Genomic DNA, 19,669 nt, shown 5'->3' on the forward strand with positions numbered 1-19,669 from the left:
GCTGGCCGGGGGCTCGAAGTTTTTGGATGGACTCAGGAGTCGGCTGTGGTTGGGTGCTTCCAGGGTGATGTATTGGCAAGTTTGCGGCGCTGGAAGCTCATGGCAGGGAGAGTTTTTTTTCTTCCTTCCACTGTCTGCGTGAGATGATGGGACTTTCGAGAGACTTTGAGACCTTTTTTTACCGTGCCCATGGACTGTTCTTTATTAAATTACGGTATTGCTTTGCACTGTTGTAACTATCAGTTATAATTATGTGGTTTTTGTCAGTTTTTCAGTCGGTTTGTCTTGTGTTTCTGTGATATCATCCTGGAGGAACATTGCATCATTTCTTAATGCATGCATTACTAAATGACAATAAAAGAGGACTGCATGTCCTCATAATCTAATCTAATCTAATCAAGTGCCTATCTAAGAGTTTCTTAAATGTTTCTAATGCATTTGCCTCTACTACTACACTTGAAGGGCATTCCATGCACCTACCACTCTCTATCTAAAATAACTTACCTGTGACATCCCTGCTATCCTTTCCTCCAATCACATTAAACTTATGTCCCCTTGTATTAGCCATTTCGACCCAAGGAAAAGGTCTTCAGCTCTCCACTTGATCTGTGCACTTTATCATCTTGTACACCTCTATCAAGTCACCTCTCATTCTCCTTCATCCCAAGAGAAAAGCTCTGCCTTGCACAACCTATCCTCATTACACATGCCCTCTAATCCAGAAGGCTTCCTGGTAAATCTCCTCTGCACCTTCTCTAAAGCTTCCACATCCTTCCTACAATGTCATCCTGAAGTTGCAACCTTGCTACTAATGATATTTCGTCCTCTCACTGTCACATTTAACATAGTTCATTACACAAGAATATTTAAGTTCAGTGTTCATAAGTTTGTAAGGAATACTTACACTTGAATATCATCATTGAAAATGTGCTCATGTTCCTCTTTTTTGAGAATGTCAATAGAAATTATCAAGATCGAAGGAAGTTTTCTCGCAGCACATCAATCCTGAAAATACTGACCTCAGCCTACTGAACAACTTGAATTTAATTTAACACTCTACTCATTATGTACAGAATATGGAGGCGAGCCTTGCATGTGAAGAGACATTGAATATTGTGCCCTACAGCCAAATGAGGAAGTTTTCTGTGTCAGCATGCAATCTGACAATGTCGTAAAAATTCTGTTGCAGAAGACCTAGACGAAGTCTTCAATAGACCAAGCGACAGCCAAAGGTTAATTTACAAAAATGCTTTTTACCTTAAAAGCTACCAGTTCATTTAAGCTCAAGAAAAATAGGAGAATTAGAAATCAACTGGTTATGAGCCTTTTTGTAAAGCTTGTAAATTATCCTTCCAGACATGAAATTTTCAAGCATTACAGCTCCAGATATTTATATGAATGCTTAAATATTCTATGGCTTACAAAATGACTAGAGCTACTAAGGCAGCACCCTGGGGAATGGTGGTACCTCAGTAAAGCATAATTCCATTTCCTTCCCTGGGTTGTCAATATTCATCCTCCCAGTTTAACACTATCAATGAGCTTGTTGTTAACTTTCAGTCACTCAGATCAGGCTTTTGCTATCCCCAACAACTTGGTCAGTCTGAAACTGGGTCTTGTAGGCCCACACTTTCTTGAGGTCTTCCTGCAATGCTGACTGCAGGAAGACCCCAAAAGACTTCCAGCAGCCATGCTCCAGTCCCTATGACAGTAAAGTATAATAGTCTAAGTAAGGGAAAACAGGAATTAAAAGAATGCATAAGGGTGATTTGGATGACTGCTGTATAAAATACAGCATAACTTATGAAATTGTGTTTAAGTTTTTTTATGTTGTATTTTAGTCCTGTCTTGTGGCCAAATGACACTTCAGCATGTAGGGTTACGTGAAAGCTTTCTATGCATGTGTTTATGGGCTGCAAATTGGAGTCATGAGTCATAACAGCAGAGAAAACCATTGATGGTCAGTATGCAGCGTCCATTGACTGATGTGGTTAATATACATATGCATCAATAGACCACTGCAGAATAAGACACCAAGTATTGCCAGAATGCTGGGCATTGACCTCAAAGTCACGACACCTGTGGTCAGATGCTAAACTGACAGTAAGCATAATTAAATCCCTTTCAGTTCCACTACATAGAGAAATTGATATCCAGTGCAGCAAAGCAATGTGCATTTACTCAACAGCTCCTTGTACTGGGAAGAAGCCAACAATCTTTGCAAACCCTATATAAACCCTATAAACCCAATAAGGAAATGCAATCAGCTCTTTATATGAAAGATATATACATTCATAGGCACAGCACCTTCACAATTGCCAGTGTACTTCTTACCCTACTCAGAAGGTGCAGTTGTGGCTGTTGAAGCTGGCAGATTTCAGTAGGAATCTCAGGTAAGAGAGCTGAGTAGATATTGCCTCCTTTCCAGAGACCTAAATTCACCAACCCTTTATTTTCCAGCAGCTTGTCCAACTTGCATAGACTTTGCTCATAATCCCATTCATTTTGCTTGCTGGTGCACCCAAAACTGAAAACTACAGAATTGTGCAGATCAGCAGAAATACTCAGCTACTCACGTGTTTCATGGCATTTAATTTCTCCCTTCCCTACATTACATGGTTAACAAAGCATCTCAACAACCATCACAGCACTTCCTGTAGATTTGAAAATTTTAAACAAAATAACTAAAATACTAAAATGTAATAGTGGGAAGAAATTAAACACCATAAAACCTGTGAGTAGTTGAGGATCTCTGCCGGTGCTGGGGAGGAGGAGACAAGAGATGGAGGAGAAAGACAGGGAACTTTACTGTTGCTCAATGCATGTGCACAAATTTAGCAGTGGGTGTTGTCTGGGACAATAAATTGCAAAAAAACCTACAGTGGCTACAAATTGATATAAACCCTGTAGACTAGTGATGCCTGCACCAAATTATCTGGTGCACTTTATGTCACAAGTACAGTTTAAGCCACAGAACCAAAGAAGAACCCCTAAGGGCAGTAATAGTGCATAAACAAGCTGCTCTGTCTGATTTCTAACTCAATTGGGTCATATTTTTAAAAGCTACATGAAAGATAATGATTGGTTGGTACTTGATGGATATTACTAATGTTTAAGAACGTCTTGACTGTCAATTCTATTTCAAGGAAAATGGAAGTAAACATCATGCCATTTAGCCAATCAAGATCAAGATTCAAGATTATTATTAACACGTACATCGAAACATGAAACCCACCAATGGACTGTCAATCTGGTATGCTGGTTTTATACCATGATGCCAATAAAAAGAAAGCATGCCATTGAATCAAATAGAAAAAATGAAATTTTCAAGAAGCTTAAAGTGGAAGATTGGTTCAGTTACAACATTGACATCTACCTTACAAATTTAAGTTATTAATACTTTATTTACAATACTTGTTAAAATGTATATGTTTTATTATTGCATAAAACTCCTCTTTTGAAAGTTATGTAATGGATTAGAGATAATGATCTTTTTATTTATCATAAGGCAGAAAGGTAGCAGCTAAGATAGTCAAGTATCATTTTGACTGTGGAATAAGGCAACAAGGGAATTCCTTGGAGGATTTCATTGCTTGAAATTAGAAAATGCATGGATTATAGAAGAATTACAAACTATTAGAATTTTTTGACAATAAACATTATGGGACCATACAACATCCTAGCTCTAGAACTGAAGGCCTGTGCTCCAGACCAGGTATGTCTATGGCCAAACTGCTTACAGCACTCACATCTACTGTACAATGTGCCCAGGTACTGTTCACAAAAGGTAGGACAAATCCAGCTAATCTAGCAAGCTGACGAGAAAATCTGCAGAAGCCCATTTCCTGCACTTCTGCCATCACCCCATCCTCCCGCCACCTCACCAGGGATAGGGTTCTTCTTGTCCTCACCTACCACCCCAGCAGCCACTGCTGCCAACACATAATTCTCCATAACTTCTGCCATCTTCAACAGGATCCCACCAAACACATTTTTCTCTCCACCTCACTTTCTGCTTTCCACTGGGATCGCTCAGCCCTGGTGTCCATCTATTTCTCCCCATGAATCTCCCTCCTGGTACTTATCCTTGCAAGGTGAACAAGTGCCATACCTGCCCCTACACCTCCTCCCTCACTAACATTCAGGGCCCCAAACAGTCCTGTCAGGTGAGGCAATACTTCACCTCTGAGTCTGTTGGGGTCATCTACTATACCTGATGCCGGTATGGTCTCCTGTACCTAACCCTAACCCTAATGGCTGCCCTTCAATCAAGGCAGCATTTGGCCAAGCTTAGATTTAAAAGTTCTCTAAAGCTATTATATATGGTATCAGAAGGAAAGGCTGTTGGAAACTCAACTTGCTCAAAATTGTTGCACTTTTTTGACATCAATAACCCTGGTCCCCTGGCACCTCTGTCAGAGTACTTCGGAGCTGTGTCCCAAACCCAACCATCTTCAGCTGCAATAACTCTCCATTCTTCATATAGTCAGAAAGGGAGTTGGGGGCAAGGGAGTATTTGCTGATGGTTGCACGATGTCCAAATTCCATCTCCTCAGCAAATGGAACAGCTCATCCTTGCATGCAGCAAGATTTTGACAACATTCAGGCATCGGTTGATATATGGCAAAAGTGTCAGACAAAAACCATTTCCAACACGAGCGAGACAAACCACCTACCTTCACATGGCATTACTTTTGCTGAGACTCCAACCACAACATCCTGGGGATCACCAGTGGCCAAAAACTCAGCTGAAACAGCCAAAGGAATCTCATGGCTACATGAACAAGTCAGAGCTGAATATCTTGTGAAGAATAACTCACCTCATGATGCTCTAAAGCCTTCCCATCAGGATATGGTGAAATATTCTTCAGATTAGTTAGGATGTAATAAACCTCAAGAAGCTTGCTAGCAATCTGGACAAAGCAGCCTACTTGATTTACACCTCATCCATCGTCTCAAACATTTGTTCTTTACAGCACTGGTCTATGCTGTCTGAAATATGTACTGTGATTACTTCCCAATACCACTCATAGGAACACCACCACCTGCTGGATCTGAGCCACACTACCTTGACCAAGAAATATATTGCAAACCCTTCATTGCTGAAGGGTCTAAATCCTGAAACTCCCTGCTCAATGGCACCGTGAAATCCCTTCACCAAATGCAGTGGTTTAAGAAGCTGCTCACCTTCACCTTTTCAAGAGAAATTAGAAAGAAGCAAGAGGCATTTACTATGCCAGAGATGCCCAGGCTCCCAAAAAAGTTAACCAATGAAGTTGTATCTTGTTTAATCAAATCCAGTGTAAAATTCCAGACTTTCAAAAGACTTCATGGAATGGTATTTTAACTATTAAAAAGCATATGCTAAAGCTTATTTTCTGCACGAATGTTAAAACTTGCAGATTCCAAAATCTTATCCACATTTAAATGGACGGATATTCTTAAATATGCTGAATATGAAGATGAATATTAATATCAACCGAAGAGAAAATGGCATTCCACGCTGCTTCAAGGTACAGGGATAATAAATGAATCTGATCATCTGCAGGCACAGATTCATTACTGGAGGTCAATTCTATGATGTGACCACAAATGCTCAGTAATGCAATATTTAACTTTAACAAATTCACTATGGCATTGAACCTTTATGACCTAGTACAGGTGTGGCAAATTAAGAGGTGCAAAACTCTAAAGTAATCACAGTCATTTTATGATATGGGAAGAAATGAACTGGATTGGTGAAAATGCTTAAAGAATTATCTGAGGAAAGACAATAGAAGTTAAAAAATGTCTGAACATATGCCTTGGATTCAGTAGAAGGTAGTCAATAAATCTCTTTGTGTATTCCATTTCACTGTTATATTGATAGTCTTTCTTGTGTATACTGCCCATTTCCCTTTTTTTTGATCTAGTGAAAACAGTGCAAAATAAACAAGAGAATATCAAACCTTAGTACAAAAAATAGTATTTTACGATATACTATGACAATTCAAGCAAACAGGACATCTATAATGGTGTTCAATTCCTGCAAAGAGCAATATTTACTCTGGATGTCATGATGACAAAGATAACATACTATCAGTGCACTGGAAAAACTTAAATCCAGAAATTAAAGTAGTATTCATGTTCTCTGCAGCAGAACAGATAAGCAAGATTCGTTCATTATCTTATTTTTGCACTAGTAAATAGTGCAGATATCTTAAAAATGAAAGATGAAAGTGAAATATCTTTCATGTAAACAATGTGAGCAAATGATCTGATAGGATTTCTTCTTTTGAGTGGAAAATTCCAGTTTATTGATTTCTTGTGATAAATGTCAGATAATCAAACTTCAAAGTAAATTTATTGTTAAAGTACATATATGTTACCATATGCTACTGTGAGATTTATTTTATTCCAGGCATTCATAATTGGACAACAAAGAAATATGACAGAATCAATAAAAAACCACACATAAACAAAGATTGATTTTGGAATCAATGTGCAAAAGAAGACAAGCTGTGCAAATACAAAAATAAATAAATAATACTGAGAGCAAGAGTTATAGAGTCCTTGAAAGTGAGTGTTGAAACCAATTGAAAGTGATTTTGTAATCAGTTCAGTGTTCAGAAAAGTTATCTATGCCGGTTCAGGAGCCTAATAGTTTAAGGTTATAATTGTTCCTGAACCTAGTGGTGTGGGATCTAAGGCTTCTGTATCTCCTTCCCAATGGCAGCAGCAAGAAAAGAGCATGCTTTGGGTGGTGGGGGTCCTTGGTTTTGTGTTTGATAGGCTCTCCAAAACATTTGACCAATTAATTAGTTTTGTGACTACATAAGAAACATGTTACCCTAGAACTATGTTGGTAATTATTGTCAGTCCTAAAAAAAGTCAATGTTTCCCAGTTTGCATGGAAGTCTAGGATTTGTGTATGGGCATGTACTGTATTGTGAAATGCAAAAGTCAAAATTTTCCAGACAATTTCAGAATGCCTATTCTGACAGTTCAGTCTTACACTATACCTCTCAAGCAGACAGCTGTTCAGGTTAATGCATGCACAGAAGTCCCAGATTTGCTTCCACTTAAACCAGTAAATGGTTATTTAGGATGTCTATATTTGCCAGCAAAATGGATTCCTTTGTATTTACAATGGAGAATAAGTTCTTGAATTCTGTACCTGATTAGACTAAATTAAAGCCGATGGAAAGGGAAGTGGCATTCTTCCAATAGCATTAAACTAACCAAAATAACCTGAAGTATTTACAAATATTGTTAAATGTATTCAGCTAAGTTTTTTTTAAATGATGATACTTAACTTTTAAAAATATATTGAAATCTTAATAGTTTTTAAACGTGTTTGAGCAAGAGAGGCAACCATTTATATTTTAACACATCCAGCTTTTTAAATACAAGTATATTGAATGCATTGACAGTTTCCACAACACTCTAGGTGGGTAATTCCAAAGATTCATCACCCTCTGTATGAAGAAGTCAGCCTCAACAGCCTAATCCAAATATCCAAAATTGTGCTTAATATCCCAGATTCACTCTCACCAAGACTTCCTCAAGAGACGTTCAGCATTACAGAAGTCAGTCTTCAGCCAATTTGATTCATTCCACATATTACTGAGAGCATTGGGTCGAGACAATGTTCCAGCTATAGGACTGAAGACCACACTCCAGAACCAGCCACATATCTTGCTAAGCTAATGCAATATGATTACAACTCTGACATCTACCCGACAATGTGGAAAATTGCCCATGAATGCTCTGTTCACAAAAAGCAAGACAAATCCAAACTGCCAAACCAGTCTACTACCAATCATCAGCAAACTGATGGAAGTTGTCATCAACAATACTATCAGCAGCACTTGCTCGCCAACAAACTATGCACCAACACTCAGTTCAGTTTTGCCAGAATCACTCACTTCCTGGCTTGGTCCAAATAAGGATCAAAGAGCTGAATTCTTGAAGTAAAGCCAATATGATAGCACTTGATGTTGAGGCAGCATTTACTGTGGCATCAAGGTGACCTGGCAAAACTGAAATAATACAGAACCTGTGGTTGGAATTATATCTCACACAAAGTAATTTGGTCGAGATTGTCAAAGATCAATCATCACTAACCTACAGCATTATTGCAGAGTTCTGCAAGGCAGTACCCTACCCATCAGCCATCATTAGATGATTCATCCATGGCTTCTCTTCCTTAATAATGTCAGAAATGTGAATATTTGCTGACAATTGCACAATGTTCAATTCCATTTCAAACTATTCACAACCCATGCTCGCATGAGTCAAAACTGAGGCAACATTCTAGCATACAACGATAAGTGGCAGATAATATTTACACCACAAAATGACCAAGTCCATCTTGAAAAGGTCTAACAACATATCCTGACATTCAGTTATATTATTACTGCTGAGTCCCCCACCTTTAACAACCCAGGGTTATGCCTGACCAAAATTTGAACTAGATCAGCCTCTTAAGTCTTGTGGCTACATAAACAGGTCACGGGCTGAGAATCTTGCAGCGAGACTAAAGCCTTTCCATGATCTACAAGATATAATTAGAAGCTTGGATGAGTACAGCTCTTGCAAATCTCAAGAAGCTGGACATCCTTCAGGATAATGCACTCTACTTGTTAGGTATCCTATCCATCCTATCCAAGATTTATTTCTGACAACAACCATGCAAATTGGCTGTGGTATGTAGCATCCTTAATTGCCTAGGCTTTTTCAAAACCATATCTCAGACCTCTCTAACACCAGGAGAACAAGAACAGCAAGTGCACGGGAACAATGCTGCTTCTAAGTTTGATATAATTTTGACTTGGAAATATATTGCTTTAAATTCTGCAAATCCATCCCAAACAGCATTGAGGAAGTACGTTCACCAGAAGCACTGCAGTAGATCAAGGTAGCAGCTCATCACCACCTTCTTTCTTGTATTAAAATATTCTAGCTATAAAGACTAACATACCACTTGCCTTCCTAACTTTCTGCTGCACCACACGTTAGGTTTCAGTGACGAACCAATATACTTAAGGAATCAATCATTCACACCTCATCTTATTTAGTAGCATTCGCATGATTTGGGTATCCTACCTTGCAGGAGTTAAAAATAAAACTTGAGTTAGTACATAAGAACAGTCTCTTTTTAAGATTTCACTGACTAATTTACCTCATGAAAATGAATTTGTTTCCTACCTTCACATACTGACCTCTTGTCCTTTGTTAAAATCAGATGCAAAGTAATATCTTATTCAGAAATTTTGAATACAACCCCACAACCTACAAATGTCTTCACTATAACCTACCATGGAAGTTCAAAATTGGTCCCTAATTCTTGTAATAGGCTTAAATTTACATTTGTGTTCTTGAACCACAGAAGTACATAATATTGAATTATATTGTTTCATTTAAACAATAGTATGAAAGAATACTGCGGAGAATTTTCTGTCCAAATCTATCTTATGAAAACAAATGTATACAGTTGGCATGCTATAAGTGTTTAGACAATTAACATAGAACATAATCATGAATGTAAATGACCTCAAAACTATTACAAGATTGTTACAAGAATCTATCTCGTTCCCTAATGTCCTGAGGGCAAGTTGTTATATGTGACTTTAGATCAATCAAATCTGTTAGCTGATCAGTTTAAGGCCAGTTAGGGAGGGATATAGAATGCTTGCTTCCCACAATGACCAGATATCTGAAAAGAATTAATTTAAATAAATCAACAATAAGACATAATGCTATGTGCATTTAATGTGATTTTGGTGAAAACATTTAATTTTAATTGTACCATCGAATCTAGCAAGATATTGCAGGTTCAATTAATTGTTCTCCTGCAAATTGTAGGAATCCTTTAAAAATTTAGTGGCAATTAATTTGTGACAGTTTCTCAAAATGTATTTGTATTGGAAGTGAATTGATTATTCCAGAAATCCAAATGTCAATCTTCCTTCAAAGTTGAAGAAAATTTACACTACCAAGATGTCATGTGCACATGATGACATGACATTACATACACGAAGGGAGTTCTTCTTTCCAGAGCAGAAACTAAAAACAAATTTAAAAAAAATCTGTTTCTATTTCTTTCATTTGTCTTGCTCTGATTTGCCCCAGTAAATGAATCACACAGTGCACATTGGCAATGCAATTTGGAGCTTAAACTACTGACTCCTGGATTTCGACATATAGGTCAATATGTTCTTAAGTTTACCATGTTCACTTGGTACATTGAACTATTAGGAAAACTTGAAAATTAATCTACTGTGAAGCTAAAGGTGGCTTGTAAAGGTCCCAAAGAATATAATGCCAAAGTTGTTTCTGAACAACCATTAATAGTATCTCCTTTACTGAAGTTTTTAAATCACCATATTTATTGTAAAAATGTAGATATTTTGGGGACTGCATTTTAAATTGTTATATTGTTCTTTTAAAATAAGACTCTAATAAGATGGAGTTTTTTGTATGGAAAAATATTTTATATGCCAGGATGCTAGAAATTACTCCAAATTAAGAAATTGATTACATAAGGACTGAAAAAAAGTACTATAATGATAAAAATGCAAGATTTCAATACTACAAATAAATAGTTCTCCCACCAGCATCCCTCTAGACCCCCATCTCCCACTTCTCTCAAACATATGCTTGGGTTCTTCAGTTATTATTAAGTGGATGGGCATTTAGAACAAAAGATAAATGAATTATATTTTTGCTTTTTCAGAAGGATTGAGTTGGTAAACCATTATTCAAATTAAACAACTTATTAGCTTAATTTTCATTTTATTAACCAAGGCATTCCTGATTAAATGTACAATACTAAAATTTGAATTGAAACTTTTTAAATAAACTTATATTGCCAAAAAATACTCTGTGGACTTATTTCTATATGAACTGGTACAAATTGAACAGATCTTCTGATGAACATAACTGGTAGCCAATTATACAACAATAGTGAAATACAGGGATTTGAAACCAATTGTTCATCATTATTTTTAATAATAGAGCATAAGAGTTAGTATACTTTTGTTCTTATAAATTTAACCACCTTCCTTGGTGATATACTGAAATTCAGGTTGTGACAGATTTAATCTGAAATTAATCCAAATATAATTCTGAAACTGGTGCCTGAAACAGTATCGATAATGCACCCTGCAAAAGCCATACTTGGGCTGATAAAGAGAAATGAATGAAAAACTACTATTTTCAGACAATCACAAACCAGTCTTTTTTCTCATGGCATCCCACAGCCAAAGAAAAGAATAAAATTTTGAGAAGTAAAAATATGTACAATAAATTACCCAACCTAAAATATGAACTAAAGAGGGAAAGAGACTGAAAAAAGAAATTGGGGAACAGGGATATGATAGAAATGAGTGAAAGGGAATGTGGAGAGGAAAATTTATTTTGTTCTGAATAGTTTTTGTTACACCTTTTTGAACATAACATTGTGTATATTGAAAGTTTAAGGAATTGCCACATTAGAGATTTAAATTTCTCTGAACCTGACAGCAATTATTACTAAACATGATAGCAAATAGAGCACAGGCTAGAAGTTACTTTTTAAATATAACTGAAGTTTTCTTTAACCCACTTGATTTATTTCCTTCAATGGTAAATAAAATGACTGTTCCATCTTTCACTACCTTTTAATAAATATAATCAAAAACATCAACAGATTAGCTATATTTCTAGAAACAGAATGATGCACATTTTGATTTTGTGTGTGTGTGTGTGTGTGTGTGTGTGTGTATGGGGGGAGGGGGTTTGGATGGGTAGGTAAAAGACTAGGACTACATAATCCAGTTACACAGGAAGTTGGTATACAGAATTTAAAATATATTGACTTTCAACCATCTAGTGCACCAGAACATCATTCTTTGTACTGGTTTTATATCATAACGTTTTTTGCTTATGTCGTGCTCAATGCAATTGTATAATACCTGTCATGATGTCAGAATTAACGGTCATTTTACAAAAATGATACTCATTATATAAAAAGTTCCACCAGAAACTCTAAAATTAACTGAAATATATTCTTAGCAGCTAATTCTTCTTTACTATTATTTAATAAACTAATTGATTAAATTACTAACAAAGAATCAGGAGGCGTCATAAAATGACATGAATGTAGTTATCTCAAACGCACGCATTGTTCCATATAACTTTATTTTCAAATGTAACAGCTAAACTGAACATCCCTATTATCACCAGATTCCGAAAAACAACCATTACTACCAATCAAGCGCTAGCATTCAACTTGAAAACAAAATGTAATCTTACTTTTAACCAGTCAACACTCGCACACAGCCGAATTTAAGTAAGGATTACTACGTGATTATATGTATTTTAAATACCAACGGTAACTAGTATTCAAACGGTTGTTTACTAATCCAACACAGATAAAGAAAATGACTTTTGATGAATATGAATGCGATATACACCAATACCATGTAGTGTACAAGGCTGATGGAAAATGGTACAAATGTTTTACAAATTGACCTTTGACCAGATCAAATGTTCCTGTTAACTAAGTTAGTAAATCGAACTACATTTATTCCTTCATTTAAACAGCTTCAACATCGACAACATTTTGCCAACAGTTCCGCCATTGGATTTCCTGAATTGATCTACAATTTATAAACCCAGCTCATTCTGCGATTCAATCTACAATAATTATGGTGTTTTATCAATATCTATCTATTTGCGATACTTCTCCCTATAAAACAGGTTGTTATCTTTGGTTTACAAACTGTGACATATCCAGTAATGCAACCCACTTTGTGGTGCATAATTATCTCCTTTTTATCACACCGCCAGCAGCCCCAGATTGAGAGAAATGACAGGCACGGTTTCGACGCACTAAACAGCAACTCTCCAATTGCAAGAGCTCCAGAAAATGGCATCGCTACGAACAAACCCGCCCCAAGAGCATCTGTAAATCCGAAAGCTATGATAATTTTACGAAAGCATGTTTGGATAAATAACATGAATCAATCATTCAAAATAACCCATAAAATACAACCGATAGGCTTTAAAGTTAACTTTGTTATAAAGCAGATTTTCGTACAGCGTTGTTATCACTTATGCTTTTTTAAGAATGTGCAATTTTAGAGCTTCAAAAACAGACTACAAAGTGAATATTTCGAAAACCCAATTTTGCTTGTTAAAATATAATTATTTTATTATTCTTTTGATGTAGTAGAATATTTCTGACTGTGAGAAGGCCACTTCAAAAACAGCTATACTATACAGTTTAAACCCTTCTAAAACTGGATTTGAGCTGTTAATCTGACAATCAAATGAAGAGCCCCGATGAAACCGGTCTTTCTCCTATGAAAGTGACAAGAACCTACTGCCACAACAACCCATTAGCACCTGCCTATACAAACACAACACTTTCATAACTGTAAACATTGCCCTACCTAATAGAATGAGAGGGATAATAGATAAACTATCAAAAGCCGCATCTATTTATATATTACCAAATAGCTTCTTGTCTAATAATATCCACAACATAGACACAAAAATTCGAATATTCCTCTGACAATCCGACTGCGCTTTTTGAACACCCTCTTTGGGGCTCAGACACCCACTTTGAGTTCTTTATAAATGCTAGGATTAATTAGCTCTATTTAGTGGCAGGCAATGACGAGCCCAAGAGCGATTGGATACCGACGCCCGGCCCTGCCTTATATTTTACACTCCACAGAGCATCTATGCTCCTCCAAACTGATCAGCAGCTTTAGAAGCGCAGACTGGACTACAGTTGATCTGTTTCTTGACAAAAGAGAGAGAGAGAGAGAGAGAGAGAGAGAGAGAGAGAGAGAGAGAGAGAGAGAAACCGAGAAGAGAGAAAACAAACAAGTTTGGCTAGTGCTGCTACTGCCGTGATAGATTTGTACGCTATTGCTGCTGAACAAATTTCATGAAGCTAGTCGTTGGAGATCTACGATTTGAAGCTTTTTTTTGCGACGTCTTCACTTACTGTTTTTTTAAATTTATATTTCTGAAGTTGGCGCCTGTTAAACCGGCCGCATTGGATCCGTCAGGGTACTGCGAGACTCCGGTATACAACCCGGATCTCTGCCCAAATATGATTGCTGCACAAGCCAAACTAGTCTACCACCTGAACAAATACTATAATGAGAAGTGTCAAGCTCGAAAAGCTGCAATAGCCAAAACCATCAGGGAAGTGTGTAAAGTAGTGTCAGACGTTCTCAAGGAAGTGGAAGTGCAGGAGCCACGGTTTATCAGCTCGCTGAACGAAATCGACAGTCGCTTTGAAGGATTGGAGGTAATTTCCCCTACCGAATTCGAGGTAGTCCTCTACTTGAACCAGATGGGTGTTTTCAACTTCGTGGATGATGGCTCCTTACCTGGCTGCGCCGTGCTGAAGCTAAGTGACGGTCGTAAAAGGAGCATGTCTCTGTGGGTGGAATTCATTACGGCTTCGGGGTATCTCTCTGCACGTAAGATCCGCTCCAGGTTTCAAACACTGGTGGCTCAGGCCGTGGACAAATGTAGTTACCGGGATGTTGTGAAGATGGTGGCCGACACCAGCGAGGTGAAACTTCGGATCAGGGACCGCTACATTGTGCAGATCACCCCCGCTTTCAAATGCACTGGGATTTGGCCGAGGAGCGCGGCGCACTGGCCGCTGCCTCATATCCCATGGCCTGGGCCGAACAGGGTAGCGGAGGTCAAGGCCGAGGGGTTCAATTTACTCTCCAAAGAGTGTTACTCCCTTTCTGGCAAACAGAGCTCAGCCGAGAGCGATGCCTGGGTGTTACAGTTCGCCGAGGCCGAGAACAGGCTTCTATTAGGGGGCTGTCGGAAGAAATGCCTGTCTGTTCTCAAAACTTTGCGCGATCGACACCTTGAACTCCCTGGACAGCCTCTCAATAATTATCACATGAAAACACTCGTTTCCTATGAATGTGAGAAACATCCCAGAGAATCGGACTGGGACGAGTCGTGTTTGGGAGATCGCCTAAACGGGATTCTACTGCAGCTCATCTCCTGCCTTCAGTGCCGCAGATGTCCACATTATTTCTTACCCAACCTAGATTTATTTCAGGGCAAACCACATACCGCTTTGGAAAACGCAGCAAAACAAACCTGGCGCCTGGCGAGAGAGATACTTACTAATCCCAAAAGCTTGGAAAAACTTTGAAAATGAACATTTATATCCTTTAAACCGTGATTTCCATTTTATGACATTTAAATATCCGCGCATTTGTCGTTCAGTTGTGGCTATTGATGTTTTGTGTACCAGGAATTCCTAGGCGAACAAGCTGACTGATCCCATACTTTTGGATAAGCTGGACTTTCTTTTTGCTAAAAGAAGATACTGCCATCAAGGTATTTGTAGATGATATTATTGAAGTTTATTGCTATCTGATGTGTCTAATGGAAAAGTTTACACCTTGGCGACAGTGATCGTTTCAGATTTTGCTTGTTCATATCATTATTACTCATTCCATAATGACTTGAATTGTTATTTAAACTATATCCGGACGGATATATAAACGTCGCTTATACATAATGCTTGATTGTGGAAAACTGGAGAAAATATTGAAAAATATGCACTTGGAAAACACTGGATTAGAAAACTATGTGACTAAGAACATTTTGGAATTTCTGTTGCTGAAATATTTAATTTGAAATTAATAAATGAAACGATTAAAATCCTTACTGCCTGCAGTTTGCAATGAATTATTTAAATCACATATTTCATAATTGCAGGAAAAGAAAAAAAAACATTTTGTTAACCGAAAATCTTTAGGAATGCACGTATGCAAAATACAACATACTCCAAAATTACGACATGCAGAAACCTATTATGTTGTTTTGACTGAATTAATCTTTTTTGAAATCGTTATTATAAAACAATTTAGTTTAAAAAGACACAAAGACACACGTAAACCAGACTGCGAATTTAAGTCTGCAATGTAAAAAAGAGAATACAGGAAATAATGGGTAGAATTTAGGCTACGGTTTAACGTTTTCGGCTACGTATGAGCAAAGAGTGTGAAATCCAGTTATGCATTAAGCTAATGTTTGCTGCAGCATAAGGTGTACGTTGCTAGTTCCCTCTATCAGTAACAGCAGACAGTTCAATTGATTTTTTAAAAAATAAACCCGGCTGATGGCAGATTATAATAAAAATACTTAGTATATTAAATATAGTACTCTTTGAGTAATTCAAAATAAGACTTGGCAAACGTGAAGATAACTAAGAATGGTGAAATCCATCGATATTAACGATAAACGTTAGAAAGCGAACTTAAAAGTTTTGGTTTAGTATAACCATACAATAAATTGCAACACAGCAAAATTACTAGGAAATTATTTAACATCTTGAATATATTGCACATCTGCATTCAGCGTATGAATTGCACTGTTTATCGTAATAACGTATAATGTAAACGCACATGCAAGATAACTTGTTTCCTTTTCGATGTATTTTAATAAGGCCACTGGTAGACAAAGTGTTACGAGTGTACTACAAGTAAAATAATGTTAATTTATCCTGATCACAATGTCTATAATTGCATAAAAACACACCGGAAATATAAAGAGAAAATGAATAACGGAATTGCTTTGACGCGCTTAGGAAAACAGCAGTGATTTAACATAAGCAAAACAAAGCAGCCTATTTTATACCTGCACCAGGACTTACTCCACTGCACTAAAATTTTTGTTTATAAAAGACTTCTGGAACATGGACTTCGGAATATATAATTTTAAAAATCAAAATTATGTATATTCCTCAGTTTTGTTTTGTTAATGCGATTATTAGTCGCTTGTGGAACTATACATGACTTTAATTTTATTTTCTGGTATTAACCCAGGGAATCATGTCCATATAACCAACTTTATGAGCAAAATTGTATATTCTAACATAACTTTTGGTGCAGAAATATAACTTCGTGATATCAATACGTTAACTAAGGTAAATTAATTACGTTCTTAGTGGAAACCTCAACAAATCAACACAAAACATTATCTAATATTAATGTTTTGCTTAATGTATCCGTTATAAAGACATGAAAAAGACGTAAACTCGTTGATAGATTTTAAAAGCTTCCAGGTTGTAGAGTCTCAAACTTCCCTGCTTTATGTTACTACGTAAAATGTATAAGATGGCGAAAGCAATGAATGTAATTCCTCGAGACAAGCTTGGTGTTCTTTAATGTTTAGATTTTGATGAAATAGAAACACAGGTTATTTAATTATTTGAAGGTGAAGGAATTTTACCAAATTTATGTGCCATAGACATAATCAAGGGATTGAACTGCATTAATGTAAACCTAAAAGAAAAGAAAATAAAACTGAGATGAAAATAAAATGGAAGGAAACAGGTGCGTTAAAGTTTAGCATTAAAAACAAAATACATTACAGATAACGTTTAATTATATTGTACCAGTGTAAAACAGCAGAATTTGACAATTCGTTGAAAACATTACATCAAAATGTAAATTCGTATCAAAATTCGAAAAGAACTACCCCTTTAAAATATGTAGAAGAGAATATTTGGCGAATATTGCAAAATTGTACAAGTTTGACGTGGTGAGACCACTGGTAGCAATGAAATCCGGACCAAGGCCTAACCAACGTGATTTTATAAAGCTATTAACTCTTTTGTAAACCCGGATAGACTTGGGTTAAAGATCAAATCCCGTCTTTAGTTCTGCCAGTCTTATTCACTTAAGACTCATCAAAATGTATCGGCTACTTTAAATAAACGAGTCTCAAGAGATGTACAAATCAAATACTTTCTGACGTCAGTTTCCAGTACCCATGCAAAACTTCTAGAATATTTCACACAACATTTAAACAGACGATAAACTCTGTTTATTTCTAGTGAGGAAAGCTACACCTAACATGGCGCAATTTGTTGCCATTGATCCCAACATAATTATAATAATTACATTCAAAAGCACCAACAGGATTGTTCCAACTGTAATTGCGCCTCCCTAAGAAAAAGTTAGCTTAATCTAAAAGATTAGTTTTAAGATAAATAACCAAAATGGTTGCAAGATGCTGATCAAATTAATTGCAGGAAAAACTTCCACTGAGTGGCTTGGGCCAATATATGTCACACTAAAGGGATGGGAGTAAAATTGGGAAAGAGTTTTCACGCATCATACATTAAAACAATTTTGAGGACAGTACATAACGACTTTTTCAAATATTCAGGCTGTTTTCCTTCTTCGCTCCATCATTCAGTGTCGTCAATTTAATATTGCAAATAATTAGGCAAGCACCTAATTTATTTTAAGCAAGTTGTGAAAATATGTGTAAATGTAAGTCATTTACAAATTTTTTTCTGAACTCACCGAAAATAAATGACATTATGAATATCAGTAACCACGTGATTAGTATTAAACGAACATGCGATTTCTCGGTGAGTTATATTACTGTCACATAAATGTTTAATAGTATGTTCAAAATCGAGATGATAATTTTACTGAAAAACGTCAGTATTTTAATTTTCATGAAAAGCCCGTCTTTTCCATGTGACAACTACGTAATTTAGCATTTACGTCCAGTGTTAGTTAAAATGATGAGGAAAACGAGCAATAAATATGGCTTAACAGAAGGAAAAATATAGTAAAATATATCAAATATTAAATAGTTTACCTTTGGGTCGATTTTTTTAAAGCCATGATCATCTTCGTCGACTTCGAAATAAATTTCTGTGGTAGTGATAGACAAGGTTCCTTTAGCAACTACGACTGGTGCTATTAGCTGAGCTGGAGTACTTAAGACAACAGGGCCTGCAAGTAGACATGTAAATCTTTTACTTTTATTATACCTTTTAGAGGGAATATGATTTCACATTGACCATTTTAAATGGGATAATTTGATAAATTCTAAGCCATCAGCTATAAACGCTTCGCCATTATATATCACAGGTCAATGCTCACACACGCAAGGGCTTTTGGCATGCATGGTAATACCAATGGAAGTACAAAGATTTCAGAAATAATTTTGCTTTTGATAATTTTTGTGATCTTACTACGCGAAAGCTTGCTATCTTTTTAGGCGATTCAGAGGAGCTATCCGAGCAAGATCCTGTAAATATAATCACTCCCATTCTGTGACAGCGTCGAATATTTAGTTTATTGTTCTGAGAAACCCGCGTGGAATACTTTTACAGTGAAGTCGAGATATCAGGATTCAAAGAATTTTATGCGTCTCAAAATAATCAAAAAGAGTACCACAGTTTTGTAAATAACATATTTATTGTTCAGAACGTGCTTAGTTGTGTATTCAGCAGTAGCTTTAAAGTACCATTTTTAACGCAATTATTTTGATTACTGCCAGAGGAACGGGAACGTACACTACATCGGGACTACTTCAGTTTTTGCCCCAGAACAGTATTACAGTTTTTAAGCATTCGGCACATTTCTGATCTGAGTCAGCTGACCACAATCACGTGAAATGTCATCATCTCGATCGAGAGTTCTCACTTGTATCCATCACGTCTACCCGAAACTAGCCAAACTAAAATCTTTAGGATTGGTATTTTCTATCGATCGCTACACTGAACTGGTACTTTAATCTCTCATCAATCTTAATCTGCGTTGCTCCACCAGTTCTGTTCGATATTGTTTCAAGATTACAAGTCGATTTGGTTTGTATTCCCAAGACTCATCTTTTCTGC

General features: G+C 36.6%; 2 protein-coding genes across 10 annotated transcripts in view; one reads left to right on the forward strand and one right to left on the reverse strand.

Moving 5' to 3' along the window:
- The window catches only part of nbeaa (neurobeachin a), a 908,137-nt gene that overhangs the window by 204,916 nt on the left and 683,552 nt on the right, over positions 1-19,669 (reverse strand). For all 9 annotated transcript variants that reach the window (XM_072262897.1, XM_072262901.1, XM_072262905.1 and 6 more), the window contains one exon: positions 18,643-18,779. In XM_072262897.1, the coding sequence (XP_072118998.1) occupies positions 18,643-18,779 (137 nt within the window). The remainder of the gene's footprint in view (positions 1-18,642; positions 18,780-19,669) is intronic.
- On the forward strand, positions 13,749-15,634 carry LOC140200113 (putative nucleotidyltransferase MAB21L1). Its single transcript, XM_072262907.1, has one exon. It carries the CDS (start codon positions 13,922-13,924, stop codon positions 15,167-15,169), a length of 1,248 nt encoding a protein of 415 aa, XP_072119008.1. The 5' UTR covers positions 13,749-13,921; the 3' UTR covers positions 15,170-15,634.

This window comes from Mobula birostris, chromosome 7, assembly GCF_030028105.1.
Source record: "Mobula birostris isolate sMobBir1 chromosome 7, sMobBir1.hap1, whole genome shotgun sequence".
Taxonomy (NCBI): domain Eukaryota; kingdom Metazoa; phylum Chordata; class Chondrichthyes; order Myliobatiformes; family Myliobatidae; genus Mobula; species Mobula birostris.

Bases quoted from the DNA above. Each gene is read 5' to 3' on its own strand.
- LOC140200113 (XM_072262907.1), top strand. From the start codon at position 13,922: ATGAAGCTAGTCGTTGGAGATCTACGATTTGAAGCTTTTTTTTGCGAC.